Below are 23913 nucleotides of genomic sequence, written 5' to 3' on the forward strand. Positions count from 1 at the left end.
CCCTCGTTCTCTGCATTGTACATACTAGTTTCCCCTCTCGCATCCTGGAAGGATAGCTCTCCCTGACACTTCCTGTGTTCGCCTCTCCTGCCGCCAACCAAGGCGGCCCCAGGTACGAGCGGGTGAACCGAGGGAAGGGTCAACGGAGAAGCCATCAAGACAGTAATAATAAACAGCTCATTCAGAAAAAGCAACAGTGGCCATTCACGCATTGTGTTTGAGCGGACCGATGGGCGACCTGGTGGTGTGGTTGTGACCGACAGAACCCGCCCAGTCCCACCAACATATGACCGAGAGTAGTTGGCTCTGTGGGTTCACACACGAACGATCAGCAATACCACGCATGCTCCACGCTGGCTGACTACCATCGTCGTCGATCTCGTCGTCGGTATCGTCATCCCCCTGTTCCTTCTGCCTCGTCCGGTTTCTGCCGCTGACGCTGGCGCCCCGTTGCATGAGCTGCATCCAAACAACCAGCGCACACGGACGGCTGCTCCCGAGCGCACGAACATGCTCAAAACCGCACGCGCGGTTCCTTGATCTATGTTCCCATGGCGGACCAGCCCCTCCTCTCTTCCTTCTGCCAGCGGGCGGGACGGCGCCGCTGTCCATCGTCCTTGGGCTCCTCTCACCCGGCCGCTGTCAAGATCGATAAGCCGACGAGGAGATAGCGGGGGGTGTTCCGGTCACTGCGGCGGCCATGTGTTGTGTGGTGTCTGGTGCTCGGTGTCTGGTGTCTGGTGTTTGGTCCTGGAAGGAAGCAAGGGGAGGTGACAGCCGTCCGCCATGTCTTTGCCCTGTCGCTCTCACCCTCGATTGTGCTGTTGGTGGTTGACGCTATCTTGTGCGCACGCACTCTCTCGATCACTCCCAGCTCTCACCGATCTAGTCCATCCGTCAGCATTGGTTTTGCGTGCGTTTTGCTGGTGGTGACCGAGTCCGAGTCCGAGGGGGGGAGGCAGATCGAAAGGGCAGACGACTGGGCATTGGTCTCTGTATTTTCAGATCTCACTCCTCGTCAAAGTCCCAAATCCGGGTCCGAGTCCAAGTCCGAGCCCGGGAGGAGGTTTACATATTGGATCGGGACCGGGGATCTGGTGCGCATGGCGACAGTCCTTTCCGCCACCCAACCTCTGATCACCCCCTCCATCACCACCAACGTCACTCTGTCTCCCCAAAGTCTTGCCGTTGGGTCATGCGTTTGGGTGCGATCGACAGCCACGGGCAGATGCGAGTTCCCTGATCGCGAACAACTGATGGCATGCTTTGATCCAAGATCGACGAATGCATGCAGTTGGATGAGTCTGATGACTCGTTGTGGGAGGTCGGGAGGTCGGGAGGGGTCCTGGCTCCATCAAGGCACCCGCCAAAGAGGAAGAGAGTGGTCCTCGGGGTCATGTGTGCAGAGGATAGCGGACTGAGGCAGACCGGGGTGAGCTGTGCATGTGCCCTGGGCCCATGAAGGGCGACTGATGCGGCGGTACTCGTCACCAGACCAACGGACTGCTGCTTGGTGCGTTGCTGCTGGGGGGGGGCGAGCGGCGACGGGGCCTCTCCCCACTCCAAGGCCAATTTGAAATCGATGCGATGCGATGCGATGCGATGCGATGCGATGGAGAATGAGCGCAGGCGAGATCCGGCCAGCATCGCGACAGGCATCATGAACTCATAACCGTGGTGCCACCAAGCAGTTCCAGCGACAGACGGATGATCAGGACCATGGCGTTTGGCCGAACCGCCCTCCTGCAAGTCTGCCCCAGCCCTCTCCCTGAAATAGCCAGCGATTTGAGCACAGTACGGTGGATGATCAAATATTGATTATTTCTCTCTGCTATTTTGGAGTTTTCCGGTTTGTTTTTCGGCTTTAAGGGATAGGGAGGGGGATACGGGTCGGTAGGAGTGGGTTAGGTGGATTTGGCTTAACTAGGGTCGGATAAGTCATTACATGGAGAAGCGAGGCGGAAACAAAAGATACGCTAAAGGGGTGCACCGCACCAAACAAACACAACACAGAAACATAGAGGAAGAACACTCGGAACTAGATATTTTTCTTTTGGTCTCGTAGGAGAAAGTGAAAGGTGAGAAAGAGGAGCAAAGGCAAGGCAAGGCAAGGCAAGGCAAGGCAAGGCAGGGCAGGGCAGGGCCTGGCAGGGGAGAGAGGAGAGGAGGAACTTGCAAGTGGAGCTGTATCCCGAGAGAGGGACGAAGCAGGGGGGTATGCGGATCAGGCCGGATCCAGGGTCCAACGAGTAAACTGCCGAGAAACCAGAGTCGAAATACCGAGACCGCAATCGCGGATACGAAAGGTTCGACAACGACGGTGGTGGCGGTAGTGGTGATGACAACGATGGAGCTGGAAATGACGATGGCGACGACGATGGAGCGCCAGTGACCGATCGATGGAAGCAAGCCACTCCTCCCTAGAGAGTCGCCCTGGGGAAGGAGGAGGAGGAAGAGCCATCGCCGGGCATTACAGCCAGTACGCCGCGTGGGCATCAAAGTAGTCCTGCCACCGACCAAAGACCTCGGGCTCGACCGTGAAGTTGTAGTTCATGGCCTGGCAAAACTGGCGCTCCAGGAGACTGATCTGGCCCTGGGGCAGACCCGAGATGCGCGACCAGGTCGTCGACACAACCGCATAGTCGTCCGAGAACTTGTGGGCGACCATGAGCGACACCAGGAACAGGTGGGGCTCGGAGCCCGCCGAGATCTTGAAGGGCGAGACAGAGAGATCGCTGATGAAGATGAGCGACAGGATGATGACCGAGAGCGGGATAAAGTTCTGGGTGGAGCGCAGCACCGAGTGGATCAGCTCGGAGGACTGCTGGAAGCCCTTGTTGTGGTAGAGGGCCGGTGTCGACTTGACATTGTCGGGCAGGCGCTGGAGAATGGCATGGATCAAGTAGTTGACAAATTTGGACAGGCGCTCGGTGCGTGGCAGGGCCTGGGGGCTGGAATACGGAAAGCACTCGTCCTCTTCGGCGGCCGGAGTCAACATTGGTTTGATGGGGGCTGGGCTGGGCTGGGCTGGGCTGGGCTGGGCTGGGCTGGAATGCGAGAAAGCAAGGATGGGATGCTTGGGGCAAGGAAGCAGTGCGATGGCGAAGGATGTGTTGTGCTGGGCGAGGAAGGAACGTGCTTTGGCAAGAGGCAAGTGGCGAGCGGCGACGGAAACAAAAGTAACGACTGAGGCAAGAGTAACTGCTGAGGCGGTGGACAGGCAACGGAGACCACCGGAGGGCGAGAGAGGGAGCGATGGCTTGAGGCGCAATGGTCAAAGACAGAACGGTCTTGGGCTGCTGTGGTGAATCGATGGAACGACGTCTTCCTCCAAAGAACGAGCGTGGGGTGTCTTTGTGGGAATCCGGGTGCAGGAAGGAGAGGGACGATGGAGAGGAACGGGAGCCTCGAGGATAGAGCAGAGCAGAGCAGAGCAGCGGCAAGACGATGAGATCCAAACACAACCGAGGGAGCCGAGAGGGCACAGCGGATCCGTGCACAATTATAGGCCCAGCAGCCACAGGACCAGAGCACGATGGAGGAGGGGGGCCTGGGAGACCAACGGCGACCACGGGGCTGGGGGATGAAGGGGCGGCCAAGGGCGGCCAAGGGCTGGACGGGACTGATTGGTGCGGCGACATGGGCGAGGGGCAAACGTCGAGAGCGCCAACCGCGAGCCGGGAGTGTGGGAGTTGCTCGGATCGAACAAGAGAGGCACCTGGTGGGCCGGACAAGGCGTGCGAGCAAGACGAGCGAGACGAGCGAGACGAAAGGGAAGCGCCGGAAGGGCTTTGCTGCTGTCGAATTGCGGCTGTAGACTTACTTGCTGCTGTCGACCTGTTGCGACGGCAGAGCACTTCCTTGCGAATGGCGGGCCAGGCGGCGGTCACGCCGGCAACAGCAAAGACGGATCGACCTTGGCTGGGGCCGCCCCCGTTATGCGCATCTCCTCCACCACCACCACTGCCGCTGCCGCCCCAGCGCGCCGAGCAGCGGCCCAGCATGGTGTGAACACAGATGTGATACGGCTGGACGAGACGAGAGTGCCGTGGGGATGGGAGTGTCGCCGGATGCAGCTGCGAGCGAGATGTCGCAGCGAGCCGGGATATCGCGAGCAGCGGGTACATTTGCCAGCGCAAACATGGTCCCCAGCGACGGGTCTCCCTTTCCCGCCTTCGTCTTGCCCATGTGGTCCGCGAACGAAAGCAAGCGAAAGCAAGCAGAGGGAAGTGATAGCAAGCGGACGCCAGAGCAGAGCGAGAGGGGCAGTGGCCCGTCGATTCCCACGCCCGCAGCCCTGTCCAGACCCAGCTGCGAGCGCACGCGCAGATGTATCCCCACGGCCACAAGGGGCCTCAAGGGGTGACGGTGCGCTGTGCCTCGGCACAAGGAGCGCGTGCATTCCTGGAACCGCGTCGGGGTCGGCTCGTGCGTTCGGCCGCGCCAGCACGGGGTGCGAGAGTTTGGGGCGAGGGGAGGCATGCTGCGGTGGTTGAAGTCGGGTCGTCAGCAGCACGGTGCTGATAGCGCAACCGGACTGATGCGGATTGTTAACGACGGTGTCGTCTTTCGCGACGGGCCCGAGCAGCACTATCGAGCCATGTCTTGGCCAGAGAGCATTCATGGTCGTGCTCCAGATCGCACTCTGTGCCAGCGGACAGCGACGTGCTGCCCCCCGCGGCACTCTTTGCACGTTCCTGCTCGTCCCGACTGAGCGACGAAGACGACTGGTCACTGCATTCCGCCGCTCGAGACCAGCGGGCCCATCTTGTCCTCCTGGCCGACCGCCGATGATCCCGAGTCCGCAGGCCCGGTGTGCGATTCAAGCATCGATCGGGTCTCCCGGCTTGACGACCGCCTTTGGAGCATCATGACCATCAACGCCCGCACCAGTCCGCGAGCGGCCCGGTTGTCCTGCCTCCCGGATGCCCGGCGCTCTCCAACCGCATGCTGCCCAGCAGGCTCGCCCAAAACAGCATGTCTGCCCGTGGTTGCCATATGGACTGCTCTGGCTGCGAGCTGCTGGCCGACAAGCAGCACGATGGCCGCCGCTGTCTCTTGCGTGGCTCCGATACAAATATGCACCACCACCACCCCATCAGCAGCAACATCAACAGCAGCAACATCACAAACATCACAAACATCACAAACATCACAAATATCACAAACATCACAAACATCACAAACATCACAAACATCACAAACATCACAGACCATCCAGCCGGCTCCAGTGCCGCGCACTCGATCCGGCTCGATGCATCGCCACCAGGTACACGTGATTCCTGTGGCTTGTGCCGATAACATCTGTGTCACCGCCGCGCTATCAGTCATCGCAGCCGCCCACGTGCCAGCACATCCACCACCTCGGTGGCATCCTCCGGCTTTCCCATCCGCATCTTGACCATCTCGATCGCCCTTCTGTCCGCCACCAGCCCCCACCATCGCCGCGAGGATCAATGATCCGCATCGACGACCCGGCCAACACCATGAACTTTTTCGACACCCCGATCTCGCTGTCCAAGCTCCGGGACGAGCTTGTTCGCATGGAGGACACCATCATCTTTGGTATGCTGCGCTGTGTCATCTGGGCGACGCCATTATTATCGCTGTTGGCACACCAGTGACAGGCTCGGCTGGGCTCGGCTGGGCTCGGCTGGGCTCGGCTGGGCTCGGCTCAGCTGCGTGCTTGCCGATCGCATGTTCCGCTGGTGGCCGCCTCTCTGTGCCAACCAGTGCCGTCTCTGCCTTGGCGCCGCTGACGCTGCCCTGCCCTCCTTCATGCCCATCGCCCAGCCCTCGTCGAGCGCTCGCTCTTTTCCCAGAACACAATCATCTACAAGCACAAGGGCTTCGAGTTCTCCGACTACGACGGTTCCTTCCTCGAGTACTTTCTCCACGAGACCGAGTGTGTCCATGGTGAGGATGCATGTCCCAGCTGCAATTCAGCAGTATCGTCCATCACCTCGGGGTCTCTCCCCGGCTTCGTCTTGCCTTGGCTACCTCTTGCCCACACAGACTCATCTGCCCTCCTCCTCCGTCCCCCATATGCCCTCGCCTCCTGCCAGCCAAGGTCCGTCGCTACACCTCCCCAGACGAATACCCCTTCACGGCCAACCTTCCCGAGCCGATACTGCCCCCGCTGGCCTTCCCAAAGCTCCTGATCCCCAACGACATCAACGTCAACCAGCAACTCGTCGAGCTCTACACCTCCAAGATCGTGCCCCTCATCTGTGTCGACGGCGACGACGGCAACTATGGCTCGTCCGCCACCAAGGACGTCGAGGCCCTGCAGATCCTGTCCCGCCGCATCCACATGGGCAAGTACGTGGCCGAGGCAAAGTTCAACGACCCGGCCCAGCATGACCAGTACGTGGCGCTGATCAAGGCCCAGGACCGTGACGGGCTCATGGCGCTGCTGACCAACGCCGCTGTCGAGGAGCGGCTCCTGCGCCGTGTCGAGAAGAAGGCCATGATCTACGGCCAAGAGATCGACGACAGCGACAAGCCCTCGACGGGCCATCTGCGTCTGCCCCTGAAGCTCGTCAGCGATCTCTACGAGGAACACATCATCCCGCTCACCAAGCAGGTCGAGGTGGACTACCTGCTCCAGCGGCTGAACTACCCCGACTTTACTCCCGAAGTTCCTTACACCCACTGAGGGTCGCGCTTCTCTCTCCATCAACCCGGACAGACTCAGTTGTTGAGTTGAGGAGGGATGACGGTGATGTTGATAAGGACAGCAGCACGACTACCTCTCGAATCTCGATCCCGTCCGCCTCGGCCGTCATCCAGTGCGCCGTGGCAAGTTGTCGGATGGAGGCACTATCTAGTCGCTGTCCACCTCCCTCCTCCCCACGCTGACTCCCCTTCCCGCACCTTGATTTGGCCCACTCACTCCTCGCATCTGGAACTGTGACTTGCACCGACTGGCGGGCTATGTTTTGTGTTTTCTATGACTACCATCTATCCCGACTACCGGTGTGCTCGATGGGCGGCCCCATGATGTCCCACTGCGCTTCAAGCGATGAATAGAGCGGTCGTTTGTATTCTTCGCCCGTGCCCTCTCAATCTCTTGACCATCTTGGGATTGACAAAGGGTGGTTTTGCACGAGTCTACGTGCAGCTCTGTTGATCCAGTCTCGTTCACAAAACTAGAGCACGGCCTGGCCCAGCAAGACGGCCTTGGCCTTCTTGATTCGCTTTTTGATCGTCTCGCGCTCCTCAGGCTGGATGACGCTGACATGCTCGAGCTTCTGGGAAGACATATGCTGCGACAGGAAGAACGCCAGTCCTTCGCGCAGGGCCTCGTAGTTGGGCTGGGCAATCTTCGAAAGCAGCGCCTGCAGAGGTGCATCGGGATCGGCAGAGGACCGACCCGATGCTGACTTGCTCGTGAGCGAGCCCAACAGTGCCGCAAAGAAGAGTTGGTCGAACAAGACCTGCAGCTTGTTGAGCGATGTGAAGCTTTGGGTCTGAGAGGGAAGCAAGGGCAGGAAGATGGACCCAAAGAGCCAATGTCAGCGCCAGTCTCGATCTGCCGAGTGTTGCCGATAGGCCACCGTCGACACTGCTGAGACACTAGCATTCCGCTGGTCGATCGTGGCATCAAAGTCGAGGTCCAAGGATGGATGTACCAACCATACCAAACACACTCTCGCCATCGCACTTACCCGGAGGACCGCCAATGTGAGTGCATCGACAGAGACCAGATAGGCCAGCAGCTTGGCGAGGTGGCTGATTCGCCGGACGCCGCCCTCAAAGTCCCCGCTTTCCATCTCCTTGAAGAGATCCCAGAAGACAAACTGGAACGTGATCTTGAACCCGTGGTTGGACTCGCACAGAGTCTTGCCGATCAGCCCGTAGTATGGGTTGTAGATCTTGCCGACGGCACAGCAGTGGACGAGCACCCGCACGATCTCGCGCTCTTGCTTGTCCCGGAGTCCGAGCCGCATCAGCTTCTCGTAGGCGTCGACGCAGTCTTCGCTGCTCATGAGCACCACAAAGATGCTCCGCCGAACGTCCGTGTTCATCTTGTGAGCGCGCGCGAGCTTGAGCAGGTCCGTTGTCGCCTGGGTGCTGGCTTCCTGGACGGCCATGATCTTGTCCGAGTCGTGTCCTGTCCAGGCTGATCCGACGAGCCACCACTTTCCCTTGGTGTCGATTTGGTGGATGTCGTCCAGGGTAACTCGCAGACCCTCGTGTCCGCTCACTGAGCCGAGACCATTATGCCGATGCATCATTTGACCGGAGCAGAGTTGCGGAAGAGAGGATGAGTCGACCGTTGTCGCCGTCTCGCTGGCGATCGCTGCTGCATCGCTCAACAGCCATCGTTCATTGCCATACACAACTCCGTCCCGTCCTCCGACACCGGTGGCAGTGCATCTCACCCGCTCGCTTCTTGATGATGTTGGCGACAAACTTCTTGAGCTTGTCATGCTGCTGCGAAGTGTCGTTGCCGACTTGCTTGTGCTTGCGCTTGTTATTCTTCAAGTCCGTCAGGGTCTCCATCATGAACTTGTAGCGGGTACTACCAACGCAAGTTGCACGTCAGCGTCAAAGCCGAAGGGGGGGGGCGCAGACCCATCAAGAATGCGAGGCGATGCAACATCCACAAGCAGAGGCGTATCTGTGCGTAATGTGGATACAGATGCCCCGTGGGCTGGCCATTCCGCGCCGACGCAGACAAGCCGATGCTCTTCCATAGCGATCCGAGATGCCGCAACGGATCTCGGACCTGCCGACACCGTCTCGGCTTTCTCCGGCTTACTTTGTTGCAATCGACTTTTTGGCGGATTCGTCCTGGACCATCACAACGATATCCTTGAGGGCCGTGGCATCGTCCGCGCGCAACTGATGGCCCGAGACTATGTGCAGTCGCATCCAAGCGCCACAGGAAACAGACCATATTCGTGCGTGAGTATCTGCGGCCGGACAAGGCGTCTGGCATCATGCAAGGCAGATTTGCTGCGACAGCTCGGAAGAGGATAGGGCCGGTGACAGCTCGGCAGCGCCGCTTCTGCATACTCACTCCTCAGCAGCTTCAACAAGATCTCCACATCCAGCTCCGTCAGGCTCTTGATCGACATGCGGATGATGTCGTACACCAAGACACACGAAACCACCTGGAAATTGTACAGGTGGCCCAGCAGCGTCGTCAAATTGGAGCATTGCTTGTTCTGCAGCTCGGCGCTGTCGGGGTCGCTCGCGAAACTGGAGCAGTACTCGGCGTGCCCCTTTTCGTATCGTTCGATCATGGTCTGGATGAAGAAGGCGCCAACGTCGGTGCCCATGACGTTGTAGAGACACGCCAGCAGCGCCGCATAGGTGAGCACGAACGAGTCGAGCAAGTTGGCGTGATTGCCGATGTAGTTCAGCACCAGCTCGGTGACAATCTCAGTGACATCTGCGCAGAACGGACGGATGGTGGAGGAGCATGGCCGTTGTTAGACTGCGATGGCGGTAGTCTCACCAACCCGACCCCAGCAGACGACTCATCGAGAGGTTCCAGGGTGGGTGCGTCGTTTGTCACAGCGAAAGGTTCCGCTTCTCACCATGTCGACGGTTGGTGCTATATACGGCTTCGATCTCAAAAAAGATGCTTTCGAGGTTGGCATCGCTGAGCCTGTGCATCCCGATGGCCCCGTGAACCACGTTAGAAGGAGGAGGCGTGCCGGCCCACGGCGACTCGACCCGCCAAGCGGATGACAAGCAGATGCATGATATTCACAGCGCGGAAGTGTCAGGGCTGTGTGCGTGCGGGGAGGACGTACTTGTTCAGATGGCCCTGCAGCTGCCTCTTGAGTCTCATGTACTGCTCGTCCTTGGTGCTGGCGGCTGCTCGGAGATGTGGCGGGACATACTTGGACACAACCAGAGGAGCTGCATCACCAGATGTCCTTGTGCTCGGCGAATCAGAGGACTTTGAGTCTTTGACGGAGGAGTTGCTTCTTTTGGAAACCCGATCGTGGGTATCATCGCTGCCGTCACTTTCGTCGTCGTCCTCATCGATATCGATATCGTCATTGTCCACATCCTCGTCGTCATCACCCTCGTCATCATCTTCACCCTCGTCATCATCTTCACCCTCGTCCTCATCGCCATATCCACCAAAGCCATCTTGGTCATCATCGTCATCCCCATCCAAATCGCTGTTCTGATCCAGACGATCAAGCCCGATGATATCATCAAAGGCATCCATTTCAGCATCAATGTCGTAGTCGTCTTCATCATCTTCGCCCTCGTCCTCATCTTCATCTTCATCATGTTCACCAACAGCCGTTTCCCCGGCTTCGCGAGGGTCCTGGTCGTCGCTCTCGTCGTCTTCAAACCCGTAAAGATTCTGCTTCCGTTTCTTCGTGACTGTCTTTGTACCCTGGCCCTCCGTTTCGTCGTCATCGACATTCTGCTCGTCATCACCAGCAGCATCGCTGTCGTCATCCTTGGACTTGTTCTTGACCCAGCGCTCCTCAAAGCCCTCCATGAATTCTGTGTGAAGGATGTCCGAGCATTCGGTTCAGTCCCGAGCCTCTCCGTCCATCGTTTAACACGCTCTACAGAGTCCACCGCTTGCCAACCGAGATCCATTCGCAGTCGCTCACCTCCTAGGCCATCCTCTCCAAAGGCCTTCGGGATCTTCTTGCCCCGCTTGATGCCCAACAACCTCGCATAGCGTGCAATGTCGCGGTCGTCCTCATCAAAGCTGCTTGGGATCGGAGCGCCGTCGTCGATGAGCCGGTCCTGTTTCAGGAGTTTGTATAGCTGTGGGTTCTTGGCCGCCAGTTTCTCCATCTGCCGCTTCTCGAGCGCCTTCTTCTCGGAGGCAGTCAGTTTGGCAGGCTTCTCGACAACAGAATCGGCACCGGCGGATGTGTGGCGGTCCTTCTTGGAGCTGTCGCTGAGCTTTTGTCGCTTGGCTGAAGGACCCGATGTCTCGGCAGTTTGCTTGGAGGATTTCTTGGTCGTCTGGTTTTTAGGTGTCTGGAGAGCACGGATCGAGCCGCGGCGATCATCAGACATCGATGATCAGACGCCGTTGTCGCAGCATCGCTCTCGCAGCATCGAGGCGAGACCGGTTCCGACAGCATCGCTTCATCCATCTATGTCTCAGCACCGGTTAGCCACTGATCTGGCTGGGGCTCCTGTTCTCTCCGCGACCCACCCATTCAAATCATGCCCTTCCGCCCGTGCCTCCAGTCTCCCAACATACGTCATCATCGCTGTCAGCGCCGTCAGACTTTTTCCTCGAAAAGTGCTCAAACTTGTGCTGCTTCTTCTCGAGCCGCTTCTGCTTGCGCAGGTCCTTGCGCTTCAGCGATTTTTTGTTATACCGAAAGTTGAATCGGGCATCCAGATCGTCTGCTTGGCCGAGGTGCGACGCGGAGGGTCAGTGTCAGTCGGGCCAAAGCAAAAGTGAGGGCATCTGCTTGCTCGAAGCCGTCCTTTGCAGCGTCCGATGCTCTGCCCATCGCCGTGGTTATGTGCATGGCAGAGGCTACAAACGCACCTCCTTCGGCCGCCTTGGATCCCTGCGATCCAAGCGTCTCGAGCAGCGCCGATGGCAGCTTGGTTGTGTCGTTTGGCTTTCGGCCTCCCTGTTTCCGGCCGTGATGGCCTCCGCGATATCCGCCTCTCATTGTGTCTGGGTGGTGTGGCGGTTGCTGCCGTTGTTTGATGTTGGCCTTGAGCGGTTGATGGCCTTGGGCGGTTGATGGCCTTGGGTGGTCGATGACCTTGGTGGATGATGACCCTGGGTGCTGTAGGGATTTCAGTCAATGCAGATCAATGCAGATCAATGCAGATCAATGCAGGTCAATGCAGATCGGGCAGAAACAAAAATTCAGCACTTCATATGCCCGCATCAGGAAGCCGCAGTCGTCCCGGCTTGTCGGCCGTTCCCACACTCGTCCTGCACCACCACCGCATTCAGCCGAGACAGTAGTCCCTTTGATTGCAAATGACCTCCAGAGCCAGAAGTTTCGCCCGCGCTCTTGCTCTGATCGGCAGTTCTTGCCAATAGGGCGGGCCTCCCGTGACCCCCCGACAAACAAATTGAATCCTGGAAGCTCTGTGTTTCGACCTGGAACTCCCCAGGGAGGCTCGCTGCGCTCTGTTGCATCAACCTTAACGCTTTCGCTGCAGGGCTTCAAAAAGAAGCGCGGCTCAAAGGGCAGTCCTTGAAACGGGGAGTCTTGCATCTGCATCTGGCTTTCTGTCACTCGATTATCAAAGCCGCTGCTCTTCTGCGAACACACCCACCCGCTCTCGAATTGAGTCCCAGGTATGTTCTTCCTTGTGTGGAGATTCGCGGACGACGGGCTCGGCTCAGCAGGCCTCAAGACAGCAGAATCGCCGTGGCGGCAGCACTGCTGATTATAGAAAATAAGAAAAACACCAGTCTGGGCGTTGCTTCAGCTGTCGAGCAGGACTATCTCGGGGCGATTTCGTGATGGGGCCATCGTCGCTCCCACGCGTATACTCGCTTCCACGCTTGCTTCTACGCACCGCATCCGCTGGGCGGCTTCCGGTCGCTTTCGATTCCTTTGGGCATAGTCCAGCTCTGCCTACGAAGCGATAGGTTTGCATTCTCATCAAAGCGCATTCCCTCACTCACCGCGCATCCTCCAGAGTGGAGCTGTAGCCGCCAAGCACCAGCCATCGCCCGCAAGCACCGCCCGCAACCAACCATCGCAGCCGCCGCCTCGGGCCTCAACGAACATGTCAGCCAAAGATCAAGTCAACAAGGAGGAAGTCCTGGCGAAATTCAAGTCCGAGCTCCAGGCCGACGGGCTCTACAAGCCCGACGCGCATGACGACGCCCTGCTCTACCGCTTTCTGCGCGCACGCAAGTATGACATCCCAAAGTCCAAGCTCATGTTCTCCACCTGCGAAAAGTGGCGGGAAGAGTTCCACGTCAGCGACGTCGTTGCCACATTCACCTATCCCGAAGGCCCTGAGGTGCGCAAATACTACCCGAGGTTCTACCACAAGACCGACAAGGTCGGCCGGCCAGTGTACTTTGAGCAGATGGGCTTTATCGACATGAAGAAGCTCTTTGAGATCACAACGCCAGAGAGGATGATCAAGGTCTATGTGCGCGAGTATGAAAAGTTCCTCAACTACCGACTGGCGGCATGCTCGGCCAAGAAAGGCGTCAAGCTGGAGCAGAGCTGCACGATCCTGGATCTGAAAGGCGTGCCTCTCACGCAGTTTGGCGCGGTCAAGAAGCTCGTCAGCCAGGTGTCAGAGATTGCCCAGAACTACTATCCCGAGACCCTTGGCAAGATGTTCATCATCAATGCCCCGACCCTGTTTACGACGGTGTGGGCGGTGGTCAAGCTGATGCTCGACGAGAACACGGTCAACAAGATCTCGATCCTCGGATCCTCGTATCAGAAGCAGCTGCTGGAGTGCATCGACGCCGACTGTCTACCTGCCTCGTACGGCGGCACCTGCCGATGCCCAAACGGCTGCGAGACCGGCGACGTTGGCCCATGGAACGACGGCTCCGTGCCCGGGTTCCCCAAGCCCGAGTTTGAAGATTATACCCTCCGCGACATGGCCAGCCGAGACACCCAGGCGTCATCCTGAGGCGCCTGCGATCTGCAGTCTGCAGTCTGCGCTCTGCACTGTGCTCCCCCCTGATTCCCCGAATGCTTCTGCCCGTTTGCTGCAACCGTTTGGAGGAGAGGCCAAAGCCACCGCCATGCCAATAGCCACTGCCACGCCAAAATACATGGCCGTCCTATTTCTGCGGCCAGAATCGAAGGAGGGGTGGGTGAGATGCGCCGCGAGGCGTCCAGCAGAGGTTTGGAGTCGTGCGGCGGACTGCTATCGGCTCCATGAGGGATGATCGGAGGCTGTTTGTTGGGATCCAAGCCCCAGACAGCAAGTCGTTGTTCGCACAAATCCGTCCGGCTCCGCGGATCATCGACCTGTGAATCGTTGGCCCGTCGTCCGGCAAGAGCCGCATGCTGTCCGCGACCTTGGGTCCGGCAGGGGACAGCGACGGCCGAGCTGCGATGAGCCGAGAGCTGCGATGAGCCGCTGTCTGTACCAGGGTCTTGTCCTTCTGCCGCCCAAACCCTCCTCGTTGGTGTTCGTGCAACTTTCGTCTTGGCTTGTTGGCCGCCGAGCCTCTCGGCGCAGCGCCATTTTTGGCTCCTCGCTGGCTCCTCGCTGGCCCTCGCTGTCCCTCGCTGGCCCTCGCTGGCCCTCGCTGGCCCTCGCTGGCCCTCGCCGACGCTTTTCTTCACCAGCCCAGCCAAGTCTTTAGAGCGTCTTGGCCTGCACCTCCTCCTCCGTCCCCATCGCATCCAGGACGCCCCAGCGCCGTTGGTGCTCCTTCGACCCGGGCCTCCTACCGCGAGCCCTCCACCCGTCCTTCCCTCGAGTCTCATCATGAGAGCGCTGTCCGTCTTCTATCTGCTCCTGGCCCTGCTGGGCTCAGTCGTCAGCCAATCATCTGACATTCTGGGTGGGTGTCAATCCCTGGCTGGCTGTTCAGCAGCATGCCCAACGGCCAGCTCATCAGCCTTGGATTTGGTCTGTTGTTGGTGCTTCTACTCACTGTCTTGGCCTCTCCAGGCAACTGCTGCTACTTTGCCCCCACCAGCGTCATCAGCCCAAGCGAATACTGGTTCAACTTCACGGCCGTCGATCTGGTCGCCCCTGTCGGCTCGCTCACGATCGTTACGCTGCCTGCTGGGTGGACGCTGTCGCCCAATCTCGATGGAACCGCCCTCTGTACCTCTCTCCAAGTCGGTACTGTCAACTGCACCACCAACCGCGTTGCCGCCCTGCGTTTGACTGCTCCGGCCGCCTCCGTCGGTCCTCCCCAAGGAAGCAACGTTGTGCTGATGGTCGGCACCGACCAATGTATTCTGACCGACAAATGCGGCTCCTCCGTCGTCACTGCCCCGCCCAGCGCCAGCAGCGGTCTTATCAACATGGGTTCGTATCAGCGTCCCGGTCTCTGATTCGCTGTGTCGACCACCGCTCAAATTGCAGAGCCGGCTGCCAGCTTCGTCCAGTGATTGTATCCCGCTGTACCTCCTTCTCCCGGCCTCCCTTGACCAGCCACCCTTATACAGCCATATGGCTCTGTGATTGTGTCCGTCCTCCCTGTCTCTCCCTTGCCGTCAGGATCATTCCCCATGCTTGTGGTCGATTCTCGGTGTCCTCTTGGCTCTCTGCCGAGCATTCTCGTTGCCCATCGCCCAACCCATCGGCGTTGTACTCATCTCCGGTCCCTTGTGTCTACAGGTCCCTTGGGTCAGCAGCCTCTGTGGCTCTTCATCGTTGTCGTCGTCGGTTGCTCTCTCTTTGTGATCGGTGTCGGCTACGTCCTGTACCGGCGATACTATGTCCCGCGCGCTGACCGTGATGATCCAGAGCTCAAGCGTCCGATCGAATATTCGGCCGGGTCGATGCTCGCTCAGTCGGCTGCAGCCAACCCAGCTCCGACGCAGCATCGAGACGTTCCCAGGATCTCCACCAAGGTCCACAACGGCCACGGCCACCTTTCCCCGTCTTCGTCTCGCGCTGGGTTTGACAGCGCCCAGGGCCACGGCTATCCGTCCTCCGATCCCTCCTATGTTGCCTCGGCAGAGTCCATCGCACGAAGTCCTGCATCCCGCCGCGAAGGCACGCCTCGCACCGCCACATACAAAGGCGAGTCTCTCCCACGCAAGTCCATCGGCAGCAGCACCGACCCTCGTCTGTACTCATCGCGATCCAGAGGCCAACTGGTTTCGCCCCGGGTCGATAGTGAAGATGAAGACGACGAAACGGCCATGGCTCAGCGCCTGGCTACCATCTCGCGACCATCCAAGTCTGGCGACAGTGGCATGGCCCTCGGCAGCGGTCTGGGCGACCAGTTTGTGCCTGTGCATTCGATCGTCCGGATAGAAGAAGACGAGCCCCTTGCAAATACCCTCCGTCGACACGGCAACAAGACCCCGACTCCGCTTGTTTCGTTCCCAACAGCGGCCCACACTGCTGCCGAGTCTGATCAGGTCAGTCCCCGGCCTCATGTTTCTTCACCCCCTCCCAGCGGCCCGCTCCTCAGCTTCCGCGAAGAGGCCGAGCCGTCCAGCCAGTCCCGGCGGAATTCGCTCCCGCGACCGGCTCGACACGGCCACACAAAATCTACCGACCGCCTTGTTGAGCAGGCCGCCCCACTCGTCAGCTTCAACGATGAACGCCCTTCCACCGCGGCCTCGTTGGATCGGCGCAAGCAAGCTAAATACGACACCGGATCGATGGAGCGCAAGAAGACCAACAAAGCCGACAGCACGTCGCTGGAGCGCCGAAAAAGCCCCCGGACCGACAGCACGACGCTTGAGCGCCGGCACCAGCACGAGCTATTGCCTCCAAGCGACTCGCTGTCTCCTCGATCCCCGGATCGCGGACAAAAGTCGCTGGACCGCTCGTCCCGCAGCAAGCGTGCAACCGAACCAGCCGACGACGATATTCCCTTGGCCAGCGTTGCCCTTCGAGCTCTGCAGAAGCAGCTACAGTCGCAGCAGCCCGAAGACAGTTCGCGATCCCGGTCGTGAGGCCGACTCTGATCCGGCGAGCCGTTGGCTGTCCACACCGACAGCTACGCCAGCTCGGGCTTGGCCAAAGCGCCGACTGCGAACAAGGATTCCTGATGGCATACGACCATGACCCCCTTCTGATAGCACAGGCTCATTGATGCGGTGTTTCTTTGGATTCCGGTCTCGCTAATGCACTTGATGCGTGTGATGCGTGTGATGCGTGCGATGCGTGCGATGCGTGTGATGCGTGCAACCCTATCTATGCCACGGAGTCCATCTGTGACTCTATCAGGGCGACACTGCCTCCTTTCCCTTCGCGTAGATGTGCTGCTCTACCGCAGTCAATAGATTTTGTCGACTGGCTCAAATGCGATGGCTGCCACTTGTCGAGCCAGTTCCGTGGCTGCAGGAGGGGTTCGCCAATGGTCCAGGGTGCCCTGTCGTTTGGATGCGCGCTGCTCGTTGAGCACGGCTGTCGTATCCGGACTCGTTTCTGCTTGGGATCTATCGAGGCCCAGCCCAGATCCAGGTTTACATCATTGGCTTGGCTGCTCAGTTGGTTGTTTGCACAAATCTTGGTGTCGCCGATTCTCACGGGTTCTCCGCCATCAGCCGCACTCAACAGCCGCACTCAACAGCCGCACTCAACAGCCGCACTCAACAGCCGCACTCAACAGCCGCACTCAACAGCGATGCGCTGGCTTGACAAGCTTGCATGACATCACCGAATGGACATACGGACGACTTCATATGGCTGGAGGCGACTGTGATTGGATAGTCCCGGTGTCTGTCGGGCTGCATTGTTGCTGGGAACATATGTATCTCCGGACACGATCGACGCACTCGCCTCGCCTTTATAGCTCGCCCCGTCCTCTGACCGTTTCGGCGCTCATCGTCCTTCGTTGGCTGCTCGCCTCAGTGCTCATCCAGCTCAGCTTTCGATATCAGCACGATATTAGCTCGACATCAGTCGTTTCTCAGCCTCCTCAAAGCCATCCATATCTTGGACAAGCTGCGCTGCTTGAAGAGCCCTTCAATGCCGTCCATACTGCTGCTCCTCGCTCTGGGCCTGCTGGCGCTGGCCCGGCAGTGTGTTGGGCAGTTCAACCAGGTTGCATTCAATCAACTGCTAGGCAGCGCCTGCCAAAGCTGCACGACCGGCCCATGCAATCCGCCCGACTGCGACTGGCTCCCAAACTACATGGGCTTTCCATATTCGCCCACAAAGATGGCTGCGAATGTGTCGCATGTCATCCGGATCGGCCTCTTGATGCCATACTCGCTCTACTACGACACTACACTGATGGCCACCAACTATCCATATTGGGACACAACCCAGTCGGAGGCCTTGGCCGAGTAAGTCGTGGCAACTGAGCCGGGTCCTTGCCGTCCTCATCTTGCGCGACACTAAACGCAGCGATCATGTTCGGTGCTTGTAGCTACGCCGTCGCAAATGCCGCTGCAGCATACGTCAACCAAAAGTAAGCCCCATTCGATGCGTGAGGTGTTGCAGAACAGCCCGGATAGCGGCCCAGCGATGATGGATGTGGTCGCCCCTGATGCGAAGCCGCGACTCTGGATTTTCGCCTCCCGTAATGTACCGGCTGTTTCTGACTTGACTGATCCAACACCCCACAGCGACTCTGTGCTGCCGGGCATCGTCAGTATCGCTCCTCTCTACCCTTGCACGCTACAGCATTGCATGCACGCAATCTGCAGGACCTGTTCGCCGAATCGCTGAGTCATGAGTTGGCTCTGATGCAGTTGCTATCGCCATATTCCGTCGTCTCGCAGGCGAGGGGTGCTCTGGATCGTTGATTGGGAATCGAGCCCATCTGGGATACTAACATTTGCGTCCTCACTCTTGCTCATCAGCTGATCGAACCATCTGTCATTGATGTTTATGGACCACCCAACAATATCATCGGCACAGCGGTAAGCAGGAGACACATCACCGGCTTGTATACATGGATATGCGTTACCACACCAGAGTACATGCTGGCAGCCCTCGGCTCATGTTTTGGCTTTGGGTTTCCAGGCCAAGGCCACAATCAATTCGATCATGACAGACCCAACCTTTGGCGGATACCACGCCTTGATCGGTACGAGCACATCCCATTATCAGCAGTATTCCGTTATGAATTAATGTCTGGTAGCGACGGGATGGACTGCAGTTGCCAGCTTGGCGGTGTGTGGCCGCATGTCAGCGCACCAGCACACTGATTCTTTGGCTTAAATGCGTAGGCGACACATTCTATGCCGCTGACTCTGCCATGGAGGCAGTGTTTGCTTCGTCCTATGCGATTCCTGTAAGCTCAGTTGCTCGATGGAGAGGATGGACCGACAGCAGCGGCCTTGCGGTTCCATCGACTGACCATTCCACTCTTCATAAATGTGTAGTACTGTTCGCATGCCTATATTGGCGCGATGGTATGTGATGGATACGTAACTCGTATTCGACAGTTGGAAGCAGCCCGGATATCGTATCTGCTCTATCTCGTCAGGTAATCGTGGCGCTCCGGATGATTCGCTATGCTAACAGATCGGCCGACATCCATACCAGACTCCTGCAATGAAGGCGGACAGAATGACGTTCTTCCGAACAGTCGTAGATCCTGGCACTTCCTTCTCCAGTGAGCACCGCGGCTTGCATGAAATACGTTTGTTCCTCAGCGCAACCGGCGAATCCCCGTGAGGCATGGATCGTAACCATACTTGCTTCACTCCAGGTATCGCGGATTACATCTATCAGATGGGTTGGTCAAAGATCGGCATATTTTCATCGGTATTGTCTCGCAGTCACATCCTGCTTTGGGTCAGGCTGGTTCGTCGTGTTCTGAGCTGGGCATGCATCTGACGGCTCGTTGTCGCTTCAAACTTCTCCAGCAAAGTGTTGAAGGCGACACAGGCAGTCAGGACGGGTTTGTCGCCCGCGCCGAACGGCTCAATATCTCGATCCTGCAGTGGTCCGCATTCAGCAACCCCCATCCCAGCCAGTGGACCAATACATCGAGCCCTCCCCTTGGCGATTGGGACCTCCCAATATCCAATATGAAGCAATCCAAGGCCCGAATCCTAGTAGCGTTTGGAAACTCTGTCGAGCTCTCTGTGCTGTGGATCAAGGTAGGTCTGCTGATGTGCTTCCTTGGTGGATGTGAGCTTGCACGAAATCATCCCGTTTGGCGATGTAGAATAGCTGTGGATATAGAGGCAAGCGATATTGGTGGCTCTTTGGGCGGAGAGCGCGAATACCTGTGCTTATTATCTGTTGTTTATTGATGTCCTGAACCCCAACAGGCCATGTAAGTGACCGGCCGGAGGTCAACACACAGACACCGAAGGAACAGCATGCCGCGCGGGGTCACTAGTATGGCGATGCTAACGCAATGCTGTCACATGGGTGGACACCCACAGGCAACAAGGCTTGACTGGCTCTGCTTACGTCTGGATTGTTTCAAACCGAGTTGGCAGCTACTCTGAGATGAACATCTTCAATCAGACGTACAAGCTTGGCTCCAACGTTACTTTCAGCCCCGCCAACCTTGATCCGTAAGCTCGCTGTCTGGAGTGTGCACACGGGCCTGGTTCTTGAGATTTGAACATCTTATGGGCACCCCATTTGAGTCTGGTGGCTTGTGTACTAATCGGCACCGTTTACTCACCGAAACAACCAAGGTTCCTTTCTCTGTAAGTGGTCCAAATCCACCCGCCACGCGCAAGTGCGGAGATGCTTCTAGTCCCGCTGCTCACGTCTTGTTGGTTTGACAGATCGACGCCAATAACCGATACAAGCGCGCGAGACAATCTGTGGCTCAAGTGGGCTCTTGCGACCAACTGGTTCTCCACATTCGCATACCGCGATTCTAGTCCGTGAGTGTCAGCTGGGCTTATTGCCGACCAGTTGGAGCATTTTCAGATGGTGCAGCAAGCACCAGTTCCTGACATTGTCGTCTCTCCAGGCCTTTGTTTGACTGCATCAAGTCTATCGCCCTTGGATTCAACAGGGTAAGTATCCTCCGTCGTTGCGGCGATTGTTCTCGGGCCATGACCACGCTCGTCCCCAAACCAATGCTCTCATGTAACCGTGCCGCGAACACACATCGCTATACAGCTCCTCTATGACCCCGCCTATCAGCAATACAACATCACGCTGAGCGATATCATCAACAGACGAATCGATCGCCGTCTGCTTTCACCGTCTCTTTTCTCGATCGGAGTTCCTGGTGCTCGTCCTGGCACCTTAACCTATGACAGTATGTATGGAATTGCCATATCCGATTCGTCTGTTTGCTGCCTTTGCTTGAACACTTGCCAGGCGAGAGTGTGCATTCTGACAAGTCGTGTGGTGTGCATTGTTTGGCATGCGCTGAAAGGTTCTATCATACATACTCACATTCTCCGCTGCCGCAATAGGTCTGGGAAATCCGATGATGAGGTATGCCTCACGCATATCGTTGCTTACTTTTAGTCTATATTATTTGGCCAGGATCAGCCAGACTCATACTGCTTTGTTTCATGTCCAACGCAGCATGTACTACGTCAAGATCGACGTGAGTGTTTATGCTATCGTATCAGACTGTCATCTGTAGATGCGCAGCTGGTCTGAGTTTGGTTGAAGGCCATTTATCTCATCGAGCGATTCACCTAATCGATTTCCATCCTCTATTTCAGAACTCCGATCGCACTTGCGGTGTCATGAACACGCAAGTGAGCGTGTGCATGCCATTTAATATCACGGCCGTCGCCACTGTGTTCACCAACACCTCAATCAGCCCGCAAATCAACATTACCACCTACAAGCAAACGGTTCAAAACAGCACCCGCACCTGTAAGCAATGGCGAATTGCGTGGAGGGCAACGCTACGAGCCCGACATCGGCTCGGGGTTGTATCAAGACTGGCTAACGATTGTTCGATTGATATACAGTGAATCTGGTGACCGACTACCCGCTCAGCGTGGCTCTCAATGGCACCTGGGACCAGACGAAGAGCGTCTCGACTGCAGCCATCGTGTTGATGTGCATATCGGGCGCCTTGCTGATCAAAGTCATTATCTGGCAAAAACATCAAATCATCACCAGCATAGGGCGCAGTTATTCCATGATGAGTAAGCGCTACGACCGCAACAGCATTTCGCGAGCATATGCTAAAGGGATCTATCTGAACACCGAGCTCGCTCGTTTGGTATTGACTGATACGTGCTTGACGGTTGGCTGTAGTGCTACTTGGCTGCATCCTTGGGTGCGGATGCACATTTGTGTTTGGTGGCATTCCCACAACATCGCTGTGCATCGCGCGGATCTACCTTCCTTCGATTGCGATTGGATTTATCGCGAGGTTTGTGCATACACTCCATTGAAGATCTCTTGAATATGAGCACTCGGGAACGATTGGATACCTGGATGTGGAAACGATCGGTTCAGTGAGAGCAACAAGTGTCTGTCGGTGCATCGTTGGACAGAACTGGGAGGATCGGCCGATGGATCGATGCGTTTCTCTGCGACCTCATTGACTAATGCATTACTTGAATATCCTCTAGCCTCACCTTGTCAAGGTTGCATCGTAAGTGATGTGCACACGCTCTTTCGCTGGCGATTTTCATCGCCTGTCCCGCTGTACTTGGCAGTCGGGTGGCTGATTCGTCGATATGGTATCTGTCGCACGTGTAGAGGTTTTCATGACGCAAAATGCGCCACGAGCTGGCAAGATCACAATGGTCTTCCGGGACCATCTCAAGTACATTGTTCCCGCCTTGGTGGTTGAGCTGGTATGTATGGACAATGTTGCTCGTGAATACACTCGAGGTTATGGCGAGCAAGGTTGTGTGGACCCGAGGGTCAATACGAACAGCTAATCATGCGTCTATGGTCCTGACCACTCAGATTATCTGCACGGCCTTCGTGGTCGACAGAAAGCCTGGGCCCTACAACCACGCGATCGATGACTATACCCACTACGTTATCTGTGCCTCCAGCAATCCCTCGACCGACAACTCATATTACGGAATCCTGGTTGCATACAATATCTTCCTCGAGCTCCTGGCCATCGGGTTCGCTCTACGTACGAAGCAATCCAAGAGGTAAGCCGTCTGTGGAGTGGAGAAACCTTTCCGAGCAACGCTACTTTCCGCCGTTTCTCTGAAACAAACATTAAAAGCAATACTCTGTTGATCATCATACAGCCTGGGGTACATGTGGCTGAAAGTATCCACTTTGTAAGTTTATGCAATCTGGGTTCTCAGCGGCGAGACAAACCTGTCGCAGCATTTCGGCGCTGAGAGATCGAAACATCCTGAGAATCATCTGGCTGGGCAACGCAGGGCGAGAGGAAATGACGACGAGGCACCTGTACTTGAGCCATCGCTGAGCGCGACCGACTGTGCCGCAGGGTGATGGAGTTTATTGACCGTATTTTGAAGCCTAACTCCGCCATTCTTTATCCACAGCAACAACTTGATTATCACGATTGTATTCCTTGGACTCATAACTGCTCCATCCATGTTCCAGCTGCAATATGCGCTGCGATCATCAGGAATACTGGTTCTCAGTGCTACGGCGCTCTTGCCCCTCGTTCCGATCATCATGGGCTTCTTGAGGTTCACGATCTACAAACGTGAAGTCTCGGAGTCGCAGAAGCACCTCAGCCTCGCCTATACCTCGACTGTTCAGACTGGTATATCGGCCTTATCGTCCCCCAAGGCAAACGAAAACACCATGGCGCTCAAAGTCTTGCTTGGTGTCGAAGTCTGGCGCTGCGTGCCCTCTCTCGATAATGTCGAGTGGATGAACGTTGGAGACTTTGCTGTATGGATGAGCACCGGGCAGTTTGTACTTGTCTCTGAACAGGTGAGCTTTTGGTTGCGTTGAAGAGAGCTGGAGCAGAGACAGCGCTACACCAAGAAGAGATTTCACGGTTTGCTTTGAAAGTATATGATGAACTCACGTCGATTTCCTCCGCCATAGTCTCGTCATCTGGAAGAGCCCATCATCCTCCATAACAAGAACATCGTGATCGAGTTTGATGAGGCATCGGGCATCCACAAGTTCTACATCGTGCGAGTGCTTGCGGCGGAGGCGAGCTACTGCCTCAAGATGGAGAATACCGATGCCGTGGCATCGCTCTATGATTTTTGTGCCAGCCTTGGACCGACCGTCGAGGTCAAGGGCAACCCTCTTGGAGAGAACTGAAGACATGTCCTTGAGCGTTCAGACAGGGAGTCCTTCGGATTTGGGCACCGTAACCATTATGACTCGATGATCGCGGTTGCATCGGAACAATGGCCTTTCTTTGCATTGGTATATTGCTCTTCCACCTCAATACAAAACAGCGATGCATACAATCTTCCGTATATGTCCGGAATGAGTAATATGTACGGT

General features: G+C 57.2%; 8 protein-coding genes across 8 annotated transcripts; 5 read left to right on the forward strand and 3 right to left on the reverse strand.

Moving 5' to 3' along the window:
• Nucleotides 1-2470: 2470 nt before the first annotated feature.
• On the reverse strand, nucleotides 2471-4482 carry BJ171DRAFT_476899 (uncharacterized protein; the record flags this gene model as incomplete). Its single annotated transcript, XM_053108854.1, has 3 exons — nucleotides 2471-3138; nucleotides 3824-4076; nucleotides 4126-4482. 3 exons carry the CDS (start codon nucleotides 4480-4482, stop codon nucleotides 2471-2473), a joined length of 1278 nt encoding a protein of 425 aa, XP_052964318.1.
• Nucleotides 4483-4742: 260 nt separating this feature from the next.
• BJ171DRAFT_515253 (uncharacterized protein) lies at nucleotides 4743-5139 on the reverse strand. Its single transcript, XM_053111923.1, has one exon. The coding sequence runs from the start codon at nucleotides 5133-5135 to the stop codon at nucleotides 4878-4880; it is 258 nt and encodes an 85-aa protein (XP_052964319.1). The 5' UTR covers nucleotides 5136-5139; the 3' UTR covers nucleotides 4743-4877.
• Nucleotides 5140-5486: 347 nt separating this feature from the next.
• Nucleotides 5487-6658, forward strand: BJ171DRAFT_426773 (chorismate mutase; the record flags this gene model as incomplete). Its single annotated transcript, XM_053107778.1, has 3 exons — nucleotides 5487-5565; nucleotides 5794-5916; nucleotides 6066-6658. The coding sequence occupies 3 exons, from the start codon at nucleotides 5487-5489 to the stop codon at nucleotides 6656-6658; spliced, it is 795 nt and encodes a 264-aa protein (XP_052964320.1).
• Nucleotides 6659-6915: 257 nt separating this feature from the next.
• BJ171DRAFT_188002 (uncharacterized protein) lies at nucleotides 6916-10561 on the reverse strand. The gene is made up of 7 exons (XM_053106148.1): nucleotides 9771-10561; nucleotides 9552-9622; nucleotides 9029-9403; nucleotides 8768-8864; nucleotides 8388-8527; nucleotides 7671-8209; nucleotides 6916-7472 (listed from the first exon to the last, which is right to left on the reverse strand). The coding sequence occupies exons 1-7, from the start codon at nucleotides 10478-10480 to the stop codon at nucleotides 7152-7154; spliced, it is 2253 nt and encodes a 750-aa protein (XP_052964321.1). The 5' UTR covers nucleotides 10481-10561; the 3' UTR covers nucleotides 6916-7151.
• A 2337-nt stretch (nucleotides 10562-12898) lies between these two features.
• Nucleotides 12899-13855, forward strand: BJ171DRAFT_515258 (CRAL-TRIO domain-containing protein). The gene has a single exon (XM_053111924.1). It carries the CDS (start codon nucleotides 13024-13026, stop codon nucleotides 13585-13587), a length of 564 nt encoding a protein of 187 aa, XP_052964322.1. The 5' UTR covers nucleotides 12899-13023; the 3' UTR covers nucleotides 13588-13855.
• A 377-nt stretch (nucleotides 13856-14232) lies between these two features.
• BJ171DRAFT_188014 (uncharacterized protein) lies at nucleotides 14233-16902 on the forward strand (the record flags this gene model as incomplete). Its single annotated transcript, XM_053106149.1, has 3 exons — nucleotides 14233-14473; nucleotides 14584-14949; nucleotides 15262-16902. Coding segments are annotated over 3 exons (1902 nt in total), but the record flags the coding sequence as incomplete, so codon positions are not given.
• A 672-nt stretch (nucleotides 16903-17574) lies between these two features.
• BJ171DRAFT_476904 (uncharacterized protein) lies at nucleotides 17575-18356 on the forward strand (the record flags this gene model as incomplete). Its single annotated transcript, XM_053108855.1, has 4 exons — nucleotides 17575-17894; nucleotides 17978-18019; nucleotides 18177-18198; nucleotides 18258-18356. 4 exons carry the CDS (start codon nucleotides 17575-17577, stop codon nucleotides 18354-18356), a joined length of 483 nt encoding a protein of 160 aa, XP_052964324.1.
• A 107-nt stretch (nucleotides 18357-18463) lies between these two features.
• BJ171DRAFT_569872 (uncharacterized protein) lies at nucleotides 18464-23876 on the forward strand. The gene is made up of 25 exons (XM_053113591.1): nucleotides 18464-18473; nucleotides 18577-18640; nucleotides 18783-18847; nucleotides 18939-18968; nucleotides 19102-19171; nucleotides 19268-19323; nucleotides 19425-19661; nucleotides 19836-19840; nucleotides 19953-20087; nucleotides 20214-20225; nucleotides 20307-20408; nucleotides 20498-20543; nucleotides 20650-20791; nucleotides 20854-20883; nucleotides 20952-20973; nucleotides 21025-21088; nucleotides 21210-21366; nucleotides 21465-21644; nucleotides 21757-21874; nucleotides 22077-22099; nucleotides 22207-22304; nucleotides 22420-22616; nucleotides 22719-22751; nucleotides 22983-23382; nucleotides 23500-23876. The coding sequence occupies exons 2-25, from the start codon at nucleotides 18601-18603 to the stop codon at nucleotides 23722-23724; spliced, it is 2487 nt and encodes an 828-aa protein (XP_052964325.1). The 5' UTR covers nucleotides 18464-18473; nucleotides 18577-18600; the 3' UTR covers nucleotides 23725-23876.
• Nucleotides 23877-23913: the final 37 nt, after the last annotated feature.

Source organism: Polychytrium aggregatum, assembly GCF_025602895.1.
Source record: "Polychytrium aggregatum strain JEL109 chromosome Unknown BJ171scaffold_33, whole genome shotgun sequence".
Lineage (NCBI taxonomy): Eukaryota > Fungi > Chytridiomycota > Chytridiomycetes > Polychytriales > Polychytrium > Polychytrium aggregatum.